The sequence below is a fragment of the Heteronotia binoei genome, chromosome 18 (genome assembly GCF_032191835.1).
Source record: "Heteronotia binoei isolate CCM8104 ecotype False Entrance Well chromosome 18, APGP_CSIRO_Hbin_v1, whole genome shotgun sequence".
NCBI lineage: Eukaryota > Metazoa > Chordata > Lepidosauria > Squamata > Gekkonidae > Heteronotia > Heteronotia binoei.
Genome location: NC_083240.1, coordinates 41,779,696 through 41,797,104, shown reverse-complemented (window position 1 = coordinate 41,797,104; position 17,409 = coordinate 41,779,696). Strand labels below are relative to the sequence as shown.

The following is a 17,409-nucleotide window of genomic DNA, read 5'->3' as shown; positions in this document are numbered from 1 at the left end:
GGAGCAGCCTCGGAGCAGTTGGTGGGAAATCCGCGCAGAGGCTGCGCGGTGAAGAGGGACGTCGCTCCGAGGTAAGCTCAGTGGGAAAACGGCCTATGATAATGTAATGAGGAGATGATGATGATAATGTAATGATGATGATGATGCATGCCATGGTTGGAGTCTCAGATCTGGGAGACCCAGATCTCTGCCACCGGGGCTTGCTGGGTGACCTTGGGCCAATCACACAGTCAGCCTTTCCTACTTCACAGGGTAGTTGTGAGGTTACAAGGAAAGTGAGGAGAACAATGTCAGCCCCTTTGGTGGGGACAGAGTTGAGGTATGCATGAAGCAAACCAATAAAACCAGGCAGTGCCTTTGAGCGTGTGCAGACACCTGCGTCTGAAATGAGGGGACAGAGTTTTTAAGCGTTAGCCCTTCTCTGTCTGTGAGAAGGCCTGAGTTTCACCCTCGGTTTGCTCTGAGGAGAGGCTGGTGGGCAGGCAGCTCCGCCCAGCTCTGGAGCTCGTGACACAGGCGTTGTTGAAGATTTGGGAACTTGGAGGCTGTGGGGAATTAAAAAAAAAAAATTAACAAGAGGGGAGGGGGAAGAAGAACAGGACACTGTCAACAGAAAATCCTGCTTCCCGCCAGCAGTAAATGTCAACCCAGATGTCCTTTTCCCTGAGCGTCTAAATAAAGAAGCTGAAGTGCGTGGTTTGCATGTCAGTCTGTGCGAGAGGCTCCAAGCATTCTGTGGGTTGGGGGGAGATTATTCTGCTGCCACAGAACCCACCGTGGCTTAAGAAATCCACTGGGGGAAGCCAGCAGAGATGGTGGGCGGAGGAAGAGAGAGATGTGACCATCCAGAACCGAGCCAGTCCAGTCGCTTCCGAGTTTTGTTTACAGTCTGGCTGGATCCCGACATCCCCCTCCCAAGTGGGGCCCAGTGGCCTCCGCACAACTCAGTTAGATGCCCTTTGGGGTGAGAACCAGCAAGGCAGGCAGGGCCACGCCAGGAACAGGTGTTTTTTTTTCTCTGTTTTTAAGGAGGCTAAAAATATAAAAGCCAACTTAAAGCCGCATTCCTGGAAATCCATCTCTTTTTAAAAGTTTGACAGAACTGGCCAGTGTGAGGAGGCCAAGGAAACCACAGCCGTCCTGCCAGACGTTGAAACTGGCCTTCTTTGGAAAGGTCACTACCTCCCTAACAGGGTGTGGCTTGTGGGAGACGCAGGCCGCTTGCCCACTGCCCTGTGGGGTTATTGCTTCTGCAGCTGAAGGGGGAATGCTGAATCTTAGTGTTTTAGCAGCGTGTCCTTTCGTCTCCTGCAGCTGAAGGCTTATTGGCACTGAAACGCGGGGGCGGGAAATCTACGCGACAGACATTTAGCCGTTTGGCAGCTGGTCTAGTTGTTGTGGTTTCTCCAATATGCTTGTGGGGATTGCACTTTGGAAAGGGGCATGAAAAAAGGAAAGAAAAACTCCATTGGCCACAAATTTGTGCAAGCACACATCCACATGACGCTGCCTTCTACCAAATCAGACCATTAGTTCATTGAGGGAAATATTGTCTATTCTCACTGTCAAGACAGTGTGCGTTTGCAATAAAAAAGGCCAACGCCATGCTGGGAATTATTAGGAAGGGAATTGAAAACAAATCAGCCAGTATCATAATGCCCCTGTATAAATCGATGGTGCGGTCTCATTTGGAGTACTGTGTGCAGTTCTGGTCGCTGCACCTCAAAAAGGATATTATAGCATTGGAGAAAGTCCAGAGAAGGGCAACTAGAATGATTCAAGGGCTGGAGCACTTTCCCTATGAAGAAAGGTTGAAACGCTTGGGACTCTTTAGCTTGGAAAAACGTCGACTGCGGGGGTGACATGATAGAGGTTTACAAGATAATGCATGGGATGGAGGAAGTAGAGAAAGAAGTACTTTTCTCCCTTTCTCACAATACAAGAACTCGTGGGCATTCGATGAAATTGCTGAGCAGACAGGTTAAAACAGATAAAAGGAAGTACTTCTTCACCCAAAGGGTGATTAACATGTGGAATTCACTGCCACAGGAGGTGGTGGCAGCCACAAGTATAGCCACCTTCAAGAAGGGTTTAGATAAAAATATGGAGCACAGGTCCATCAGTGGCTATTAGCCACAGTGTATGTGTGTATATAAATTTTTTTGCCACTGTGTGACACAGAGTGTTGGACTGGATGGGCCACTGGCCTGATCCAACATGGCTTCTCTTATGTTCTTATGTGACACAGAGTGTTGGACTGGACGGGCCACTGGCCTGATCCAACATGGCTTCTCTTATGTTCTTATGTGACACAGAGTGTTGGACTTGATGGGCCGTTGGCCTGATCCAACATGGCTTCTCTTATGTTCTTATGTGACACAGAGTGTTGGACTGGACGGGCCACTGGCCTGATCCAACATGGCTTCTCTTATGTTCTTATGTGACACAGAGTGTTGGACTTGATGGGCCGTTGGCCTGATCCAACATGGCTTCTCTTATGTTCTTATGTGACACAGAGTGTTGGACTTGATGGGCCGTTGGCCTGATCCAACATGGCTTCTCTTATGTTCTTATGGCAGCGCCTCTCCAGGGCCTCAGGCAGAGAAAGATCTGTCGCATCACCTACCACCTTGTCCTTGTAACTGGAGATTGAACCTGGGAGCTTCTGCATGTCAAGCAGAGACAAGTCCACTGGGCCACAGCCCCTCCCTTGGATGTGCCTGGATGAGATGGACATCATTTCAAGGCACCAGGTTCTTTTTCCTTACAGAGTCCATCTGAAGAATCCTGGCTCAGAAATGGATATGACCAGGGCTTTTTTTTGGTAGCAGGAACTCCTTTGCATATTAGGACACACCCACCTGATGTAGCCAATCCTCCAAGAGCTTACAGGGTTCTTAGTACAAGGCCTACTGTAAAAGGGTTCTTTTCTTATGTTCAGAGTAAGAAAAAGAGCAAGGACATGGTAGGCCCACTGCGAGGGCAAGAAAGTGAAATTGTAACGGGTAATGAAGAGAAGGCGGACCTGCTCAGTTCCTACTTTTCCTCAGTCTTCTCTTCTGAGGGAAACGGTGCTCAACATGGCAAAAACAGAACATATAAGGAGGGTATAAAGTTCCAACCTAGGATCAGCATAGCGGTAGTACATAAACACCTAGTTTCTTTAAATGAAACTAAGTCCTCAGGGCCAGATGAATTGCATCCAAGGGTTCTAAAAGAGCTTGCGGATGTAATTTCTGAGCCTCTGGCTATTATTTTTGAAAATTCTTGGAGAACAGGAGAGGTGCTGGAAGATTGGAGGCGGGCGAATGTTGTCTCCATCTTCAAGAAGGGGAAAAAAGAGGATCTGGGTAACTACCGACCCGTCAGCTTGACATCTGGAAAAGTTTTAGAACAAATCAACAAACAGTCGGTCCTGGAACATTTAGAAAGAATTAAAGTGATTACTAAGAGCCAGAATGGTTTTCTCAAGAACAAGTCATGTCAGACTAACCTGATCTCTTTTTTTTGATAAAGTGACTACCTTGCTGGATCGGGGGAATGCTGTAGACATCGTTTATTTTGATTTCAGTAAGGCTTTTGATAAGGTTTCACATACTATCCTTGTTGACAAGTTCGTAAAATGTGGTTTGGATCCTGTTACTGTTAGGTGGATCTGTAATTGGTTGACAGATCACACCCAAAGAGTGCTTGTGAATGGTTCCTCATCCTCTTGGAGAGGAGTGACAAGTGGAGTGCCTCAGGGATCTGTCCTGGGACCTGTTTTGTTCAACATCTTTATCAATTATTTGGATGAAGGAATAGAGGGAATGCTTATTAAATTTGCAGATGATACTAAATTGGAAGGGGTTGCAAACACAGAAGAAGACAGAAACAGGATGACCTTGACAGGCTGGAAAACTGGGCTAAAACCAATAAAATGAATGTTAACATGGATAAATGTAAAGTTCTGCATTTAGGTAGGAAAAATCCAATGCATAGTTATAGAATGGGGGAGACTTGTCTTATGTGCGAAAAGGATCGAGGGGTCATAGTGGATCATACGCTGAACATGAGTCAACAGTGTGATGCGGTGGCTAAAAAGGCAAATGCAATTTTGGGCTGTATCAACAGAAGTATAGTGTCCAGATCACATGATGTGATGGTATCGCTTTACTCTGCTCTGTTAAAACCTCATCTGGAGCATTGTGTTCAGTTTTGAGCACCACATTTTAAGAAGGATATAGACAAGCTGGAACGGGTCCAGAGGAGGGCGACGAAGATGGTGAGAGGTCTGAAGACCAAGTCTTATGAGGAAAGGTTGAAGGAGCTGGGGATTTTTAGCCTGGAGAGGAGGTGGCTGAGAGGTGATATGATCACCATCTTCAAGTACTTGAAGGGCTGTCATCTAGAGGATGGTGTGGAATTGTTTTCTGTGCCCCGGAAGATAGGACCAGAACCAATGGGTTGAAATTAAATCAAAGGAGTTTCCGGCTCAACATTAGGAAGAACTTCCGGACTTTTAGAGCGATTCCCCAGTGGAACAGGCTTTCTCGGGAGGTGGTGGGCTCTCCTTCATTGGAGGTTTTTGAACAGAAGCTAGGTGGCCATTTGTCAGCAATGAAGATCCTGTGAATTCAGGGGGAGGTGTTTGTGAGTTTCCTGCATTGTGCAGAGGGTTGGACTAGATGACCCTAGAGGTCCCTTCCAACTCTATGATTCTATGTGGAGGAGTAGGGAATCAAACCCAGTTCTCCCAGAGAAGAGCCCACGCACTTAACCACGACACTAAACTGTAGTGCAGATGTAGTGCATTATCCAGCAATGGGTGGATGTTGCTGTGCTGGAATGAGTCAAAGTTTTGCAGCCCAGTCATCTTTCTCCAGCTATGGCCAACAGGACAGTCCTGGATACTGCCAAGCAGGGCGTAATAGAACCAGCCTCTGCCCTGTGTTTGCTACTTTCTGTGTTAAGGAGAAGACTGCAGATTTATACCCCACCCTTCTCTCTGAATCAGAGACTCAGAGCGGCTTACAATCTCCTATACTATACCTTCTCCCCCCACAACAGACACCCTATGAGGTGGGTGGGGCTGAGAGGGCTCCCACAACAGCTGCCCTTTCAAGGACAAGTCCTGTGAGAGCTATGGTTAACCCAAGGCCATTCCAGCAGCTGCAAGTGGAGGAGTGGGGAATCAAAACCCAGTTCTCCCAAATGAGAATCTGTGCACTTAACCACTACACCAAACTGGAAAAAGGAAAGAGAAGCACAGGAGGAGGCAGATGAACGACTAGAAGGCAATGTTGGGTGGATGCTCTCGCCATTTGAGGGCCAGTGTGGAGGAAGTCGATACCCAAGGAGAAGCAGCCCTCAAAGCTTAGCAGCAACTATGAGTTATTGGGGAAGCTTTCTCAGGAAGCAGCAAGGGGAAGCTTTCTCAGTAGCATGAGGTCATTCTTAGATTCCCAGGATGCCCGGGCATGGTATGTCACCATGTGACCCAATCTTATCTATTGCCCTTCATGTTCACTCTGGGCTTCACTGATACCTCACTTTCTCCCCAGTGTGGTCTATGACATTCTCCACACATCCACTCTGTGAGGTAGGTTAGACTCTCTATGAGTGACTAGCCCAAGGTCACCCTAGTGCGCTTCCACGGCAGAGTGGGAATTTGAACCTGGGCCTCCCACATCCTAGTCTGACCCTCTAACCACTACACCACATTGGCTCTCCATAGACACCACTCTTCTCAACAGAACCTGGCTCCTGATGGCAGGCTTGGCCCTGGCAGATGAATACCCTTTACTTCATGGGCCTGTGGATGGCCACACTTCACACTTCCTCTACTGGAACATTCTTATCAAAGAACTTTAAAGGCTTTGGGCTTCTCCAAAACAGGGGTGGCCAAACTTGCTTAATATAAGAGCCACATAGAATCAATGTCAGATGCTTGAAAGCTGCTGACTATGACCACTAGATATCACTCATGTTTCTTAAAAACATTAGATAGCAATTTATTCTGTACAAAAGTCCAATCTCTGTCTTGTTTGGTTTGTGGTCAGAACCAAAATAGTATTATAACAGCACAAAAAGATATAGTCCCAACTTTTAATAGTCTCAGTCCAATAATTTCTAATATCCAATAATTTCTTATGTCCGACTTGACATGCACTTCTGAAAAAGAGTGGACTATGTAGAATCTTGGAAATGATGCATTCTCCGGATGAGAAATGTCATATTTTGAGTGTCTCCTTTTCAAACCCATTAGACTGGTGAGGGGTGTCGAGAGTCACCCCATCTTTGTTCCTCTTGCCATATATATCCTATTAGCTAACAACTATACAGTGCTGATGTTGTGCTTGCTGTGCTGGCTATTGCTTTGAAGCATCCCCACTGCTTATCTAGAGGGAGGGTGGCATGTCTGGGACTTCGTATGTTACTATGCAACCAAGGTTAAGGGAGCTGGTGCAGAAGTAGCCAAAGGTGTAGATAACAGACACCTAGGGTGATGAGAGAGTAGGAGGGAACCCACGCAAAATCCCCGCTATAGCTTGGCGCGCTTTGCGTGAATTGTAACGGTCAGGACAAGGGATTATAAGACCTGGGAACTGGCGGGAGAGCCAGTTCCGACAACGCCTGTATCTGCCTATGATGCTAGAATAAAGATCTTGAACGTTACTTGCCTTTTCCTTGCCTCTGGGTCTGACAATGGGACCACATCTCAGCAATGTGTTCATACCAATACATTCAGTTGTGGAGGATCATGGGTTCTCCACAACTGAATAAAATGCGAAATTTCATGCTGTTAATTTTAAGAACATAAGAGAAGCCATGTTGGATCAGGCCAGTGGCCCATCCAGTCCAACACTCTGTGTCACATGGTGACCAAAAAACTCAGGTACCATCAGGAGGTCCATCAGTGGGGCCAGGACACTAGAAGCCCTCCCACTGTTGCCCCTCCCAAACACCAAGATTTTTTATGATTTTATTGCTTTGTTTTTACCTAGGGAGTCATCTTGAGCAGGTCTCTGGAGAAGCAGCATATATATTTCCAAATAAATAAGAGAATGAATAAAAGGGGATTGAAGACCTGTTTTATGTGTCTATATTATGTTTTATTTAACATTTTTTTTCGTAATGTCTCAAATGTTTCATTGTCTGCTATGTTGGAGACCCTGCATTGGGTTGGATAGCAGGGTAGAAATAAATAATAAATAAGGTTGCCTCAGCCTCTACCAACTCTACCATTTCCGCAGCTTCTCACTTGGTTAAGCAGGCGGAGAGGTTTTGGTCACCTGAATGCTTGTGAGTGACCCCCAGAGTTGAAGTGCAAGTTCCTTCTGAGGCCAAAGGAAGAAGAGCTAGATTCAAGTCCAGTAGCACCAACAAGATGTTAGAGGCAGAAGCTACTTATATCTAAAGAAGAGAGATTTGACTCTCAAAAGTTCATAACCCCAAAATCTTGCTGGTTCCTAAGATGCCACTGGACTTTAATCTGTCTTTTCTACTGCAGACCAACATGGCCACCCTCTGAAACTATCTTCAGAGGAAGGAGGAAGCTGTCAAATTGCAGAGATGATTACTTTGTTGACTTTCTGTTGGAATGCTAGTTATTTACATTTCAGCCATTCTGGGGCTAACAAATGTTATTGCTGGTAAACAGGATGTGAGATATTATAGCTTGTATCCAATTAGAACCTGTCTGTAGTAAGCCCAGGAAGATCCAGAAGGAAATGGTTTGACCTGTAACCTCACTATTGGTCAGCTAACACCTTGCGTGTAAGAATGTTTTGTTCTTGTTTGCAAGCTCAACAGCTGTCTTTCCAGTCCCTGTGCTCTCTGGGAACAAGAAAGCCAAGGACCACCATTAGCACCAATAGCCATGGAGCTGAAAGGATGTAGTTAGTAATGCAGAATGCCTTGTTTTGTTTTATTTCATCCCAAGTACCTTTCCCTGATTTTTTTGTCTAGTAAATTTTATATTTCTTTGATAAAGTGTATGTCTTGTCTCCACGAGGCATGCACATCACCTCTGATTTCAAACGAATATCCCAACACTTTCTTTGAAGAAGGGATTGCAAGGGAATGCCCTTGGAAGGGGGATTCAAGCTTACAGGTTCCATGCTCAAGGAAGGATGGAACCTGTCCTCCCACCTCATTAACATTAGCTGGGAAAAAGATGCTTCCCCCCCACACACACACACACAAGAGGAACAGCAACTGCAAGCCAGTCCATCAGAGCATTTGGGGCAGAGGACATTTAACCCCTGGGAACACTCTCCTTATTCCTTGTTACCTCCCCTTTTTCCTCGATCCCTTCGGGCATCTCAAGACTTTCATGGAAGTCCCCTGACCCCCATGAAGACCCAAATCCCTGCTCGTTCCATGGAAGCTCGCTAGGCAACCTTGGGCCAGTCACATACCCTCAGCCTAGCCTACATTGCAGGGTTGTTGTGAGGATGAAATAGAGGAGAATGATGTATGCCCCACTGGGGAGAAAGGTGGAGTACAAATGAATTAAATACAAAATATAAGTATGACCTCCTGGCAATTTTCTGTCAAGGAAACCAGTTTAAGTCTGCTGTGTAGTCCCATGTGTACTTTCAAATGCAAAGCTGACCTGGCTTCTTCCCTTCTTTCCAAAGATAACCCAGCTGAAGATAGAAAACAACCCGTTTGCCAAGGGCTTCCGGGGAAGCGACGACAGCGACCTGCGGGTGGCCAGGTTGCAAAGGTGGGGAGAATGAATGAGCCTGTTGTTTGCAAGGGGCTGGAATAAGGGAAACTTCCAGGCATCTCGTCTGGAGCCTTTTTGTGGATGCCATTTTCCCACTGCCAAGTTGTTTGTTTTGTGTTTTAAAGCGTGCGATCCTGTCGCGTCTGCAGTACGGCATGAGTACATCATTTGTTCCAGACTGAGAAGTTGCTGCCCGCAAAGGGCACAATTCAGCAAAATATAGCTGGACCGCAGTCCCACAGGCAGAAGGGAATAAGCTGAAACAAAGAAGATGCCCCCAGTGATAGATCCATCCCTGGGCTGTACCATTTCAGACCGCCGATATGGCATCAAATATCTGAACATCCCCCCATATAAAGTCCTCCTTAACATACAAAATTAGCATGCCAGAGGAAATGCTAGACTGGACTCTGGGACATGCTACTTCTGCCTGTAGGGGAACATTCAAACATGCTGTCCCCACCTGCAGTCTGAAATGGTACAGTCTTACAATAGAGGCATCATTCACATCTGCTCTGTGTCTGATTCAGCTCTACTTACACCCTCTTTATTAACTGCTCAACTGAGCTCTTTCAGTAATGCAGTCATTACAACAACAACAAATAATAATAATTATATGAACAAAAGTTCTTTACCTTCCAAGATCTAGTTTCAATTAAGGATGGGCACAAACTGGGATAATGCGATTTGGTTTGTGGTATGTCCAGAACCACAGTCTGTCATTAACTTTTAGCTGCCAAATGAACCACTTTGGTTCATGACCTGGTAGAACATCTGCCCCACCCCCACCCCAAATTCACAGAGAATCGCTGGCTGACTCTCCTCTACTCACCCTCCAAGTTTGGTGAGGGTTGGATTGATGGGGTATGAGTTATGGCTCCCCAAAGAAGGTGTCCCCAGGAAAGTGCTTTCTGGGAAGATTGCAGTCATTCTGACAGGTGCAGGTTCAGGAGGTTCAGAAGTGTATAGAATGGATCCTGTGCAGGGGTGGAATTCTAGCAGGAGCTCCTTTGCATATTAGGCCACGCACCCCTGATGTAGCCAATCCGCCAAGAGCTTACAAGGCTCTTTTCTGTAAGCTCTTGGAGGATTGGCTACATCAGGGGTGTGTGGCCTAATATGCAAAGGAGCTCCTGCTAGAATTCCACCCCTGATGCTGTCCAAGTTCTGCCCCGCTGTTGCTTTGAAATTTGGTAGACATTTAGATTGAGCTGAGACTGTCTGGAAATGTATCCGTTCACAAACCTCCCCAAACCACCATGAATAGCTGGAAAGTTCATGGAAAATTTGTGCCGCTTGACCTGCCATGAACGTGACTTCGTAAACTAAGAACCGCCCAAAATTCATCATGAACTCAGTTCGTGAGCCAATTCGTACCCGTCCCTAATCTCAGTGGCTATATTAAAAGAATTAGCCACTCTTTCACTAATGTATGCATTTTCCCCAGCAAGAGAAAAGGGAAATTAGATCTTTTGCGTGCTGAACAATCTGGTACAGCAGCCCAAAGCAAAGCAGTCATTACTTTTCTTGTCCCTCCATAGTAATTACAAGACATCTTCACAGTTCCAGCACCACAAGGACAAAGCTGATCGTTTCACGAAATGTGTTTGTAACTGCCAATGGCAGAATATTGGTGGTGGGATGTGCCATCAAGTAAAGACTGACTTACGGCAACCCCTCATGGGGTTTTCAAGGCAAATGTTGAACAGAGGTGGTTTGCAATCACCTGCCTCTGCGTAGCGACCCTGGACTTCCGTGGTGGTCTCCCATCCAAGAACTAACCAGGGCTTGCCATGTTTAGCTTATGAGATCTGAAGAGATTGGGGTTAGCCTGCACCGTCCTCATCAGGGAAACATTACAGTATACCAGGGGTGGGCAAACTGGCTTGGGAGCCACATGTGGTTCTTTCACACATATTGTGTGGCTCTCGAAGCCCCCCCCCCATCCCACTGGCCAGCTTGGAGAAGGCATTTAAAGTCTCTTTAAATCACTCATCCAAGCTAAGCCAGCTGGCAGCATTTAAATTTAAAGTTGCTTTCTCTCCATCTCTCCCTTCTCCCTCCCGCATCTATTTTCCTTCCTTCTTTCCTTCCTTCCTTCCTTCCTTCCTTCCTTCCTTCCTTCCTTCCTTCCTTCCTTCCTTCCTTCCTTCCTTCCTTCCTTCCTTCCTTCCTTCCTTCCTTCCTTCCTTCCTTCTCTCAAACATCTAACATTCACGGCTTGCGGCTTTCAAACCTCTGATGTTTATTCTATGTGGCTCTTACTTTAAGCAAGTTTTGGCCCCCCCTGCACTATACTAATGTAAAACCTTTCCTATTTTCTGGTAATGTTAAGATATTTAAATAATTTGCACCTTTCTCGAGCAACAGAGAGCAGGTCTCTTTCTTTTGCAGACTGAAATAATTACTGTTTTTCTTCTTATTCAGCTCTCCTACAAATAGAACAAAAGGGATATCACAGATAAACAATCCAGAATGCTATGCTTCTGGCAGTGGAAACAAGCCATCTTATCCCTGCTAGGAACAACTAGGTCAATGCTCAGTTTTGTCCAGTAGCTCAGAGAAGGCCAAAATCAACCGAATCAAACCCACTGGTTGACATGGTATCTTGGTATCTTCAGTAGGGATGCTCTAGGCTGATCCTGTACTGAGCAGGGAGTTGACTAGATGGCCTGTAGGGCCCTTTACAACTCTGTGATGCTATGATTCTAAAGATATCAGAGAGCCAACCCAGGAACTGTTAGCAGCAGAGGACCAGGTAACTTTTCAGATAGTTAGAGCCCCATGAAATGAGTTCTCCTACCATGAAATGAGGGGATTGGATAAAAATATGGAGCAGAGGTCCATCAGTGGCTATTAGCCACAGCATATTATTGGAACTGTCTGGGGTAGTGATGCTCTGTATTCTTGGTGCTTGGGGGGGGGGCAAAGTGGAAGGGCTTCTAGCCCCACTTGTGAACCTCCTGATAGCACTTGGGGTTTTTTTGGCCGCTCTGTGACACAGAGTGTTGGACTGGATGGGCCATTGGCCTGATCCAACATGGCTTCTCTTATGTTCTTATGTGACACAGAGTGTTGGACTGGATGGGCCATTGGCCTGATCCAACAGGGCTTCTCTTTTGTTCTTATGTGACACAGAGTGTTGGACTGGATGGGCCATTGGCCTGATACAACATGGCTTCTCTTATGTTCTTATGAAATCAGAGGCTCTTGGAGGAAATGATTTATTAATAAATGAGGAAACAGATAATCAGAGAGGTTCAAGTTGAAGGGGACCTTGTTTTGAACCCCACTGGAAGAACCAGGTCTTCCAGCTCAAGTATTTTTTTGTGGTGGCTTTCAAATGTTTTGACTAATGTGAGAATTCTTTTCACATCACTTTTGTGTAGAGAATTCTGGTGCATGTTCTAGACCACCTGTCACTGTCCTCTGTGAATGGTGAGAGTATCCTACTAGAACATGCCTAACACATTTTGTGTGTAGCTTCTGATTGCAGAAGATAGGTAATGGCAGACAGCGGTCAGACTGTCTTTTAAGGGTGCTTGTCTACCATGCTCTGCTCATGGGTTCCACAGAACACAGTCTGAAAGCCGCTGCTCTAGTAGAACCACAGTGACATTGACGGCCGTTCAAAGGTCATATAACTGGTTTCCTTCTCCTGCTTCTGTTCCTGCAGCAAAGAGTATCCAGTGATCTCCAAAAGCATTATGAGGCAGAGGCTGGTGTCCACTCATGGTCAGCTTTCGGCTAAATCTGATGTCAGTTCACTCCACGGGGGCCACCAGGGTCTCCAGCACTACCAGTATGAGAATGGCGCTCACATGCAGTTTGCAACATCAGACGCACAAGACCTGCCCCTCAACACCTTCACAGCGCAAAGAGAATCGGGGCTTTTCTATCACTGCCTGAAACGGCGAGGTAGACCGTGTGTGTGTGTGTGTGTCCCCTACTTAACATATTAATAGGGGGCTGTTTTTGGAGTTCATGCAGTTTTGGAGTTCTTGATTCTTCGTGATGTTTGTTGTGAACATATGAAGCTGCCTTATACTGAATCAGACCCCTCTTTGGTCCATCAAAGTCAGTCTTGTCTACTCAGACTGGCAGTGGCTCTCCAGGGTCTCAAGCTGAGGTTTTTCATGCCTACTTGACTGGGCCCTTTTGCGTTGGAGATGCCGGGGATTGAACCTGGGACCTTCTGCTTACATATGAAGCTGCCTTCTACTGAATCAGACCCTGGGTCCATCAAAGTCAGTCTTGTCTACTCAGACTGGCAGCAGCTCTCCAGGGTCTCAAGCTGAGGTTTTTCGCATCTATTTGCCTGGGCCCTTTTAGTCGGAGATGCCGGGGATTGAACCTGGGAATTGTCCTAAGCAATTTTCCCAAGTGTTGCTGATAGCTTTCCTGATTCCCGCTTCATTTCAGGCTCCCTTCCGTTTGTATGTTTCCTCCTTTTGATCACCTTCCTGAGTTAGCTATAGTTGTGCATAGCTTACGGGGGGGAGGGGGGGTGATTTATTTTCAGAGACCATGGGCGGGGACACATGTTCTTATCCACATTATTACGGGAATCTCTTGCAGCATTTTTTCCCATAGTCAATAAAGAAAAAAAGATTTCTTCTGTCCAAGGGAAGCCGAAGAGGCTTGTTGCCATTTTATCTAAAATGTGAGCATGGCAGCTAGAAGTTCGGCTGAACGAATTTTCCAGGATGAACATTTGTGGTGTGAAGAAATCTTCCGGGGAAGGAGGTGTGAAGCCTAAACAGTCTTCTGGTGCCTCTCTCTTCCACGCTGTTTTGTCCAGGCTCCCACTCCCTCTGTTTCCCTCAAATCTGCATCTTCTTTTTGGAAGTAAGGGAACAATCAAAGTTGCAGCTGTGGGAAGTAGGACTGTCTAAGGAGGGGGCACCTGTCGGTGGGGCAGGGCCAACGCTGGGGCTTTTGCTGCCTCGGCACCCACCCTCCAATGGCCCAGTTTGCAGGGCAGGCTCCTCTTGAGGAGTCCAGCATGCAAACACCTGGCCTCACTTCGCCTCCCTGTTGCACGGGGAAGCCGAGGGGGCTGGCTGGCATGTGGGGAGGGGGCGCTTAGAGGCACACTGTAGGCCATGCGGTGCCCTAGGCAGCCATCTACATGGCCTACTCCCATGCGCCGGCCCTGCAGTGGGGGCAGCAAGGCTGTTGAATGCAGGTTTCTGCAACACGCATCTCTCCCCCCCCCCCCTTCTGCTCAGCCCTAGTTAACAGTGCTGCTAACAAGTGGAGGAATCAAGCAAGCTGTTAATTAAACTACGCTGCAGGCTGGCTCTCGACAGGAAATTGCATCACTGTAAAAATGTAGGAAACAGCATGGAGCACGTCCCATACTTTTTTTTTTTACCAGCTGCCAGAGCAAGTCCCTCCGTTTTATCTCGAAAGATTTTTGCAGCTGCGACACAAATTCCTGGCAAATGTAAAGCGGTGTTTTTGAGAGCGAGAACGAGGGCAAGAGCTCAGGATAAGACATTCCGAGACTCCTTGGACTTGTCAAGAGCAACACCGCAAAAGCAGTGCGGGCTGTCTGTTATTGAGATGAATGAAAAGCAGTCGCTGGATGTGAGAAAGTTAAGCAGCCCAGATCATTTGACTTTCAACTGATAAACAAAGCTTCAGAATTAAGATTGATTGGATTAGCCAGACATTGGCAATAGGACTGTCTTTTGTGATAAAGAATGTCTCTCTTAAAAAAAATAATAAAGTAGTGTAATAGGATTAGTGGAATGCTGTAGATTCTCAAAGCCTTTGCCACAGGCCAGATCAACAAGCAGCCTGACGCTAGGCAGAGTTAAGCATTCACAGACCTATTGAAAACAATAGGATTATACATGCTGAACTCTGCCTGGGGCTGGGTTGCAAGATGCACATCAGGAGGAGTCTGAGAAGCAAATTGTAGTAAAGAAGGTCGATGGAAAGCAGATGGGAATAACTGAAATAGCTTAAAGAAACTGGACAGCCACACTGCAGGAGCAGAGGAAAAGTTGGAAGTCCCTTTCCTCCCATCCCTACCAACTCCTCATCCATGTTTTCCTAAACTTTCCGGGGGCTATGCAAGATAACTTCATCCCCCTCCTGTGCCCTTTCACTGCTCTCAACATTCTGTATCTCTGGGAGCATATCTAGACCTCTTCAAACGTTCTCACCCCGCCTCCCGCATACCTGGAGGGAGGTAGTCCCTTGTGCAAGCACCAGTCGTTTCCAACACTGGGGTATCACGACATTTTCACGGCAGACTTTTTTTTACGAGCTGGTTTGCCATTGCCTTCCCCAGTCATCTACACTTTCCCCCCGCAGTGAGCTGGGTCCTCATTTTACCGACCTCAGAAGGATGGAAGGCTGAGTCAATCTTGAACCAGCTACCTGAACCCAGCCTCCGCCAGAATCGAACTCAGGTCGTGAGCAGAGAGCTCGGATTGCAGTACTACAGCTTTACCACTCTGCGTCACGGGGCTCTGGAGGGAGAGTGTCCTCTATATAGAAATCTTTACTATCTTTACACTCAGGGCTTGGTTTTGCTATTTTTGTGACTGGCGAAGGAGGGGCCACATAAGGTGAGAGAGGGGTCAAATAAAACAAAAGTTTAGTGGCATATTAGAGACTGACAACCTTCATGAGCTTTTGTAAGTCGCAACTCATTTCTTGAAAGCTCATACAGAAATAATTACTTAAGATAGATAGCCATGTTTGTCTGTCTTTTGCAGCAGAAAAAAGTCCGGTAGTACCTTCAAGACTAACAAAATCTGTTCGTTTTTAAGGCACTATTACAAAATTTCTTTAAGGTATTACTTTAAGTTACTTTCTTTAAGGTTAGTCTTTAAGGTACTACTGCAAAATTTCATGAAAGCTCCTCTCCCGCCACAAAGTTTGTTAGTCTTTAAGATGCTCCTGGATTCTGGATCTTTTCTAGAAATAACTGCTGTTAGTCCTTAGAGAGCCAGTTTGGTGTAGTGGTTAAATGTGCAGACTCTTATCTGGGAGAACCAGGTTTGATTCCCCACTCCTCCACTTCCACCTGCTGGAATGGCCTTGGGTCAGTCATAGCTCTCTCAGAGTTGTCCTTGAAAGGGCAGCTTCAGGGAGAGCTCTCTCAGCCCCACCCACCTCCCAGGGTGTTTGTTGTGGGGGAAGAAGATAAAGGAAATTGTGAGCCACTCAGAGGCTGCGAGCACACACACTGAAAGATGCACTTTCAATCCACTTCCAATGCACTTTTCAGCTGGATTTTGCCAGTTCACACAATAAAATTCAGTTGGAAAGTATATTGGAAGTGAATTGAAAGTGCATTATTTAGTGTGTGTGATCTCAGCCTGAGACTCTGATTCAGAGAAGGGCAGGGTATAAATCTATGGTCTTCTTCTTCTTCAGGTACCCCGGACTTCTGTTTTATTGTGCTACAATAGACTAACTCCGATACCCTTTTGCAGTCATGATTGGGGCTGGGCACTTTACTACTAGATCTACTGATGATTTCAGAAATAAATAGGGAAAGGACAATTGTTCAGGCCATTAGAGGGATCAGGGGAAGGAGCCACCCACCCCCATCTCTAAATACTCCTTGTTGTTTTTTGGTTTTGTTCTACAGAGGGTGCCCGGCATTTGGATCTGCCCTGCAAACGCTCGTACCTGGAAGCGTCATCTTCTGTTGGGGAAGATCACTATTTCCGGTCACCCCCTCCCTACGACCAACAAATGCTGAGCCCTTCCTATTGCAGCGAAGTGACACCCCGGGAGGCCTGCATGTACTCTGGTTCCGGTGCCGAAATCGCAGGCGTCTCCTCGGTAGAAGATCTGCCACCGCCGCCTCCCCCGTTGAGCTGCAATATGTGGACTTCGGTTGCACCTTACACCAGCTACAGCGTTCAGACCATGGAGACTGTGCCCTACCAGCCTTTCCCCGCTCACTTCACTGCCACCACGATGATGCCGCGCCTCCCCACCATCACGAATCAAAGCTCCCAGCAGCCAGGCAACAGCCCCTTTGCCGTCTACAATCAGCTCTCGCAGTCTCAAGGGCGGGAGAGAGTTCCCGCCACATCCTTCCCCAGGGAAAGGGTGCATCCCTCGGTCTGCGAGAGGAAACCCCCTTCTCCCCACTTAAGCACAGCCAACGACTTTCTGTACTCACAGACCTTTTCGCTGTCGAGGGAGTCTTCTTTACAGTACCATTCAGGCATGGGGACTGTGGAGAACTGGACGGACGGATGACTCCGCCGCCTGAGCGATGGACGTTGTTACGGCCAGGCCCGCCGCCCCTGGACAGCATTCGTTTGGTGTTAATACCTGTGGGGTAACTTGCACTTCCGTGACACCTACAGGAACCTGCATTTCCATTGGTGTTTGTGTATCTAAAGAAGTTGTTTCTTTTACCCAAAGCAACTCAATGGAGGAAGAGAAGCTCGGCTCAATGGCTTAGATTCACCAGTTTTAACTGGTCGGTGAAAATTCTGCTACCCAAAGAAGCATCGCATTGGCAGAAGTCCTGGAACGTCACCTTTTAAAATCAAGCATCTTTTGTCAAATATCTCTTTAGTTTTTAATTTTCCTGGCAGTCTGCAGGCAAGCAGGGAACGCAAGCCCTAAATGCTAATCCAGCAGATCAAATAATATGTTAAACAAATTTAACTCCCCACTGAGCAATATGCAAGGCTCAAGGGCCTTTT

At 46.8% G+C, this 17,409-nt stretch overlaps 1 protein-coding gene across 1 annotated transcript in view; it reads left to right on the top strand.

Annotated features, from left to right (window-relative positions):
- Nucleotides 1-17,120, top strand: part of TBX4 (T-box transcription factor 4) — a 92,281-nt gene extending 75,161 nt beyond the window's left edge. Inside the window, exons 6-8 of the mRNA XM_060259496.1 lie at nucleotides 8,625-8,713; nucleotides 12,393-12,634; nucleotides 16,332-17,120. Of these exons, the coding sequence (XP_060115479.1) occupies nucleotides 8,625-8,713; nucleotides 12,393-12,634; nucleotides 16,332-16,954 (954 nt within the window). The 3' untranslated portion in view covers nucleotides 16,955-17,120. The remainder of the gene's footprint in view (nucleotides 1-8,624; nucleotides 8,714-12,392; nucleotides 12,635-16,331) is intronic.
- The last annotated feature ends 289 nt before the right edge of the window (nucleotides 17,121-17,409 follow it).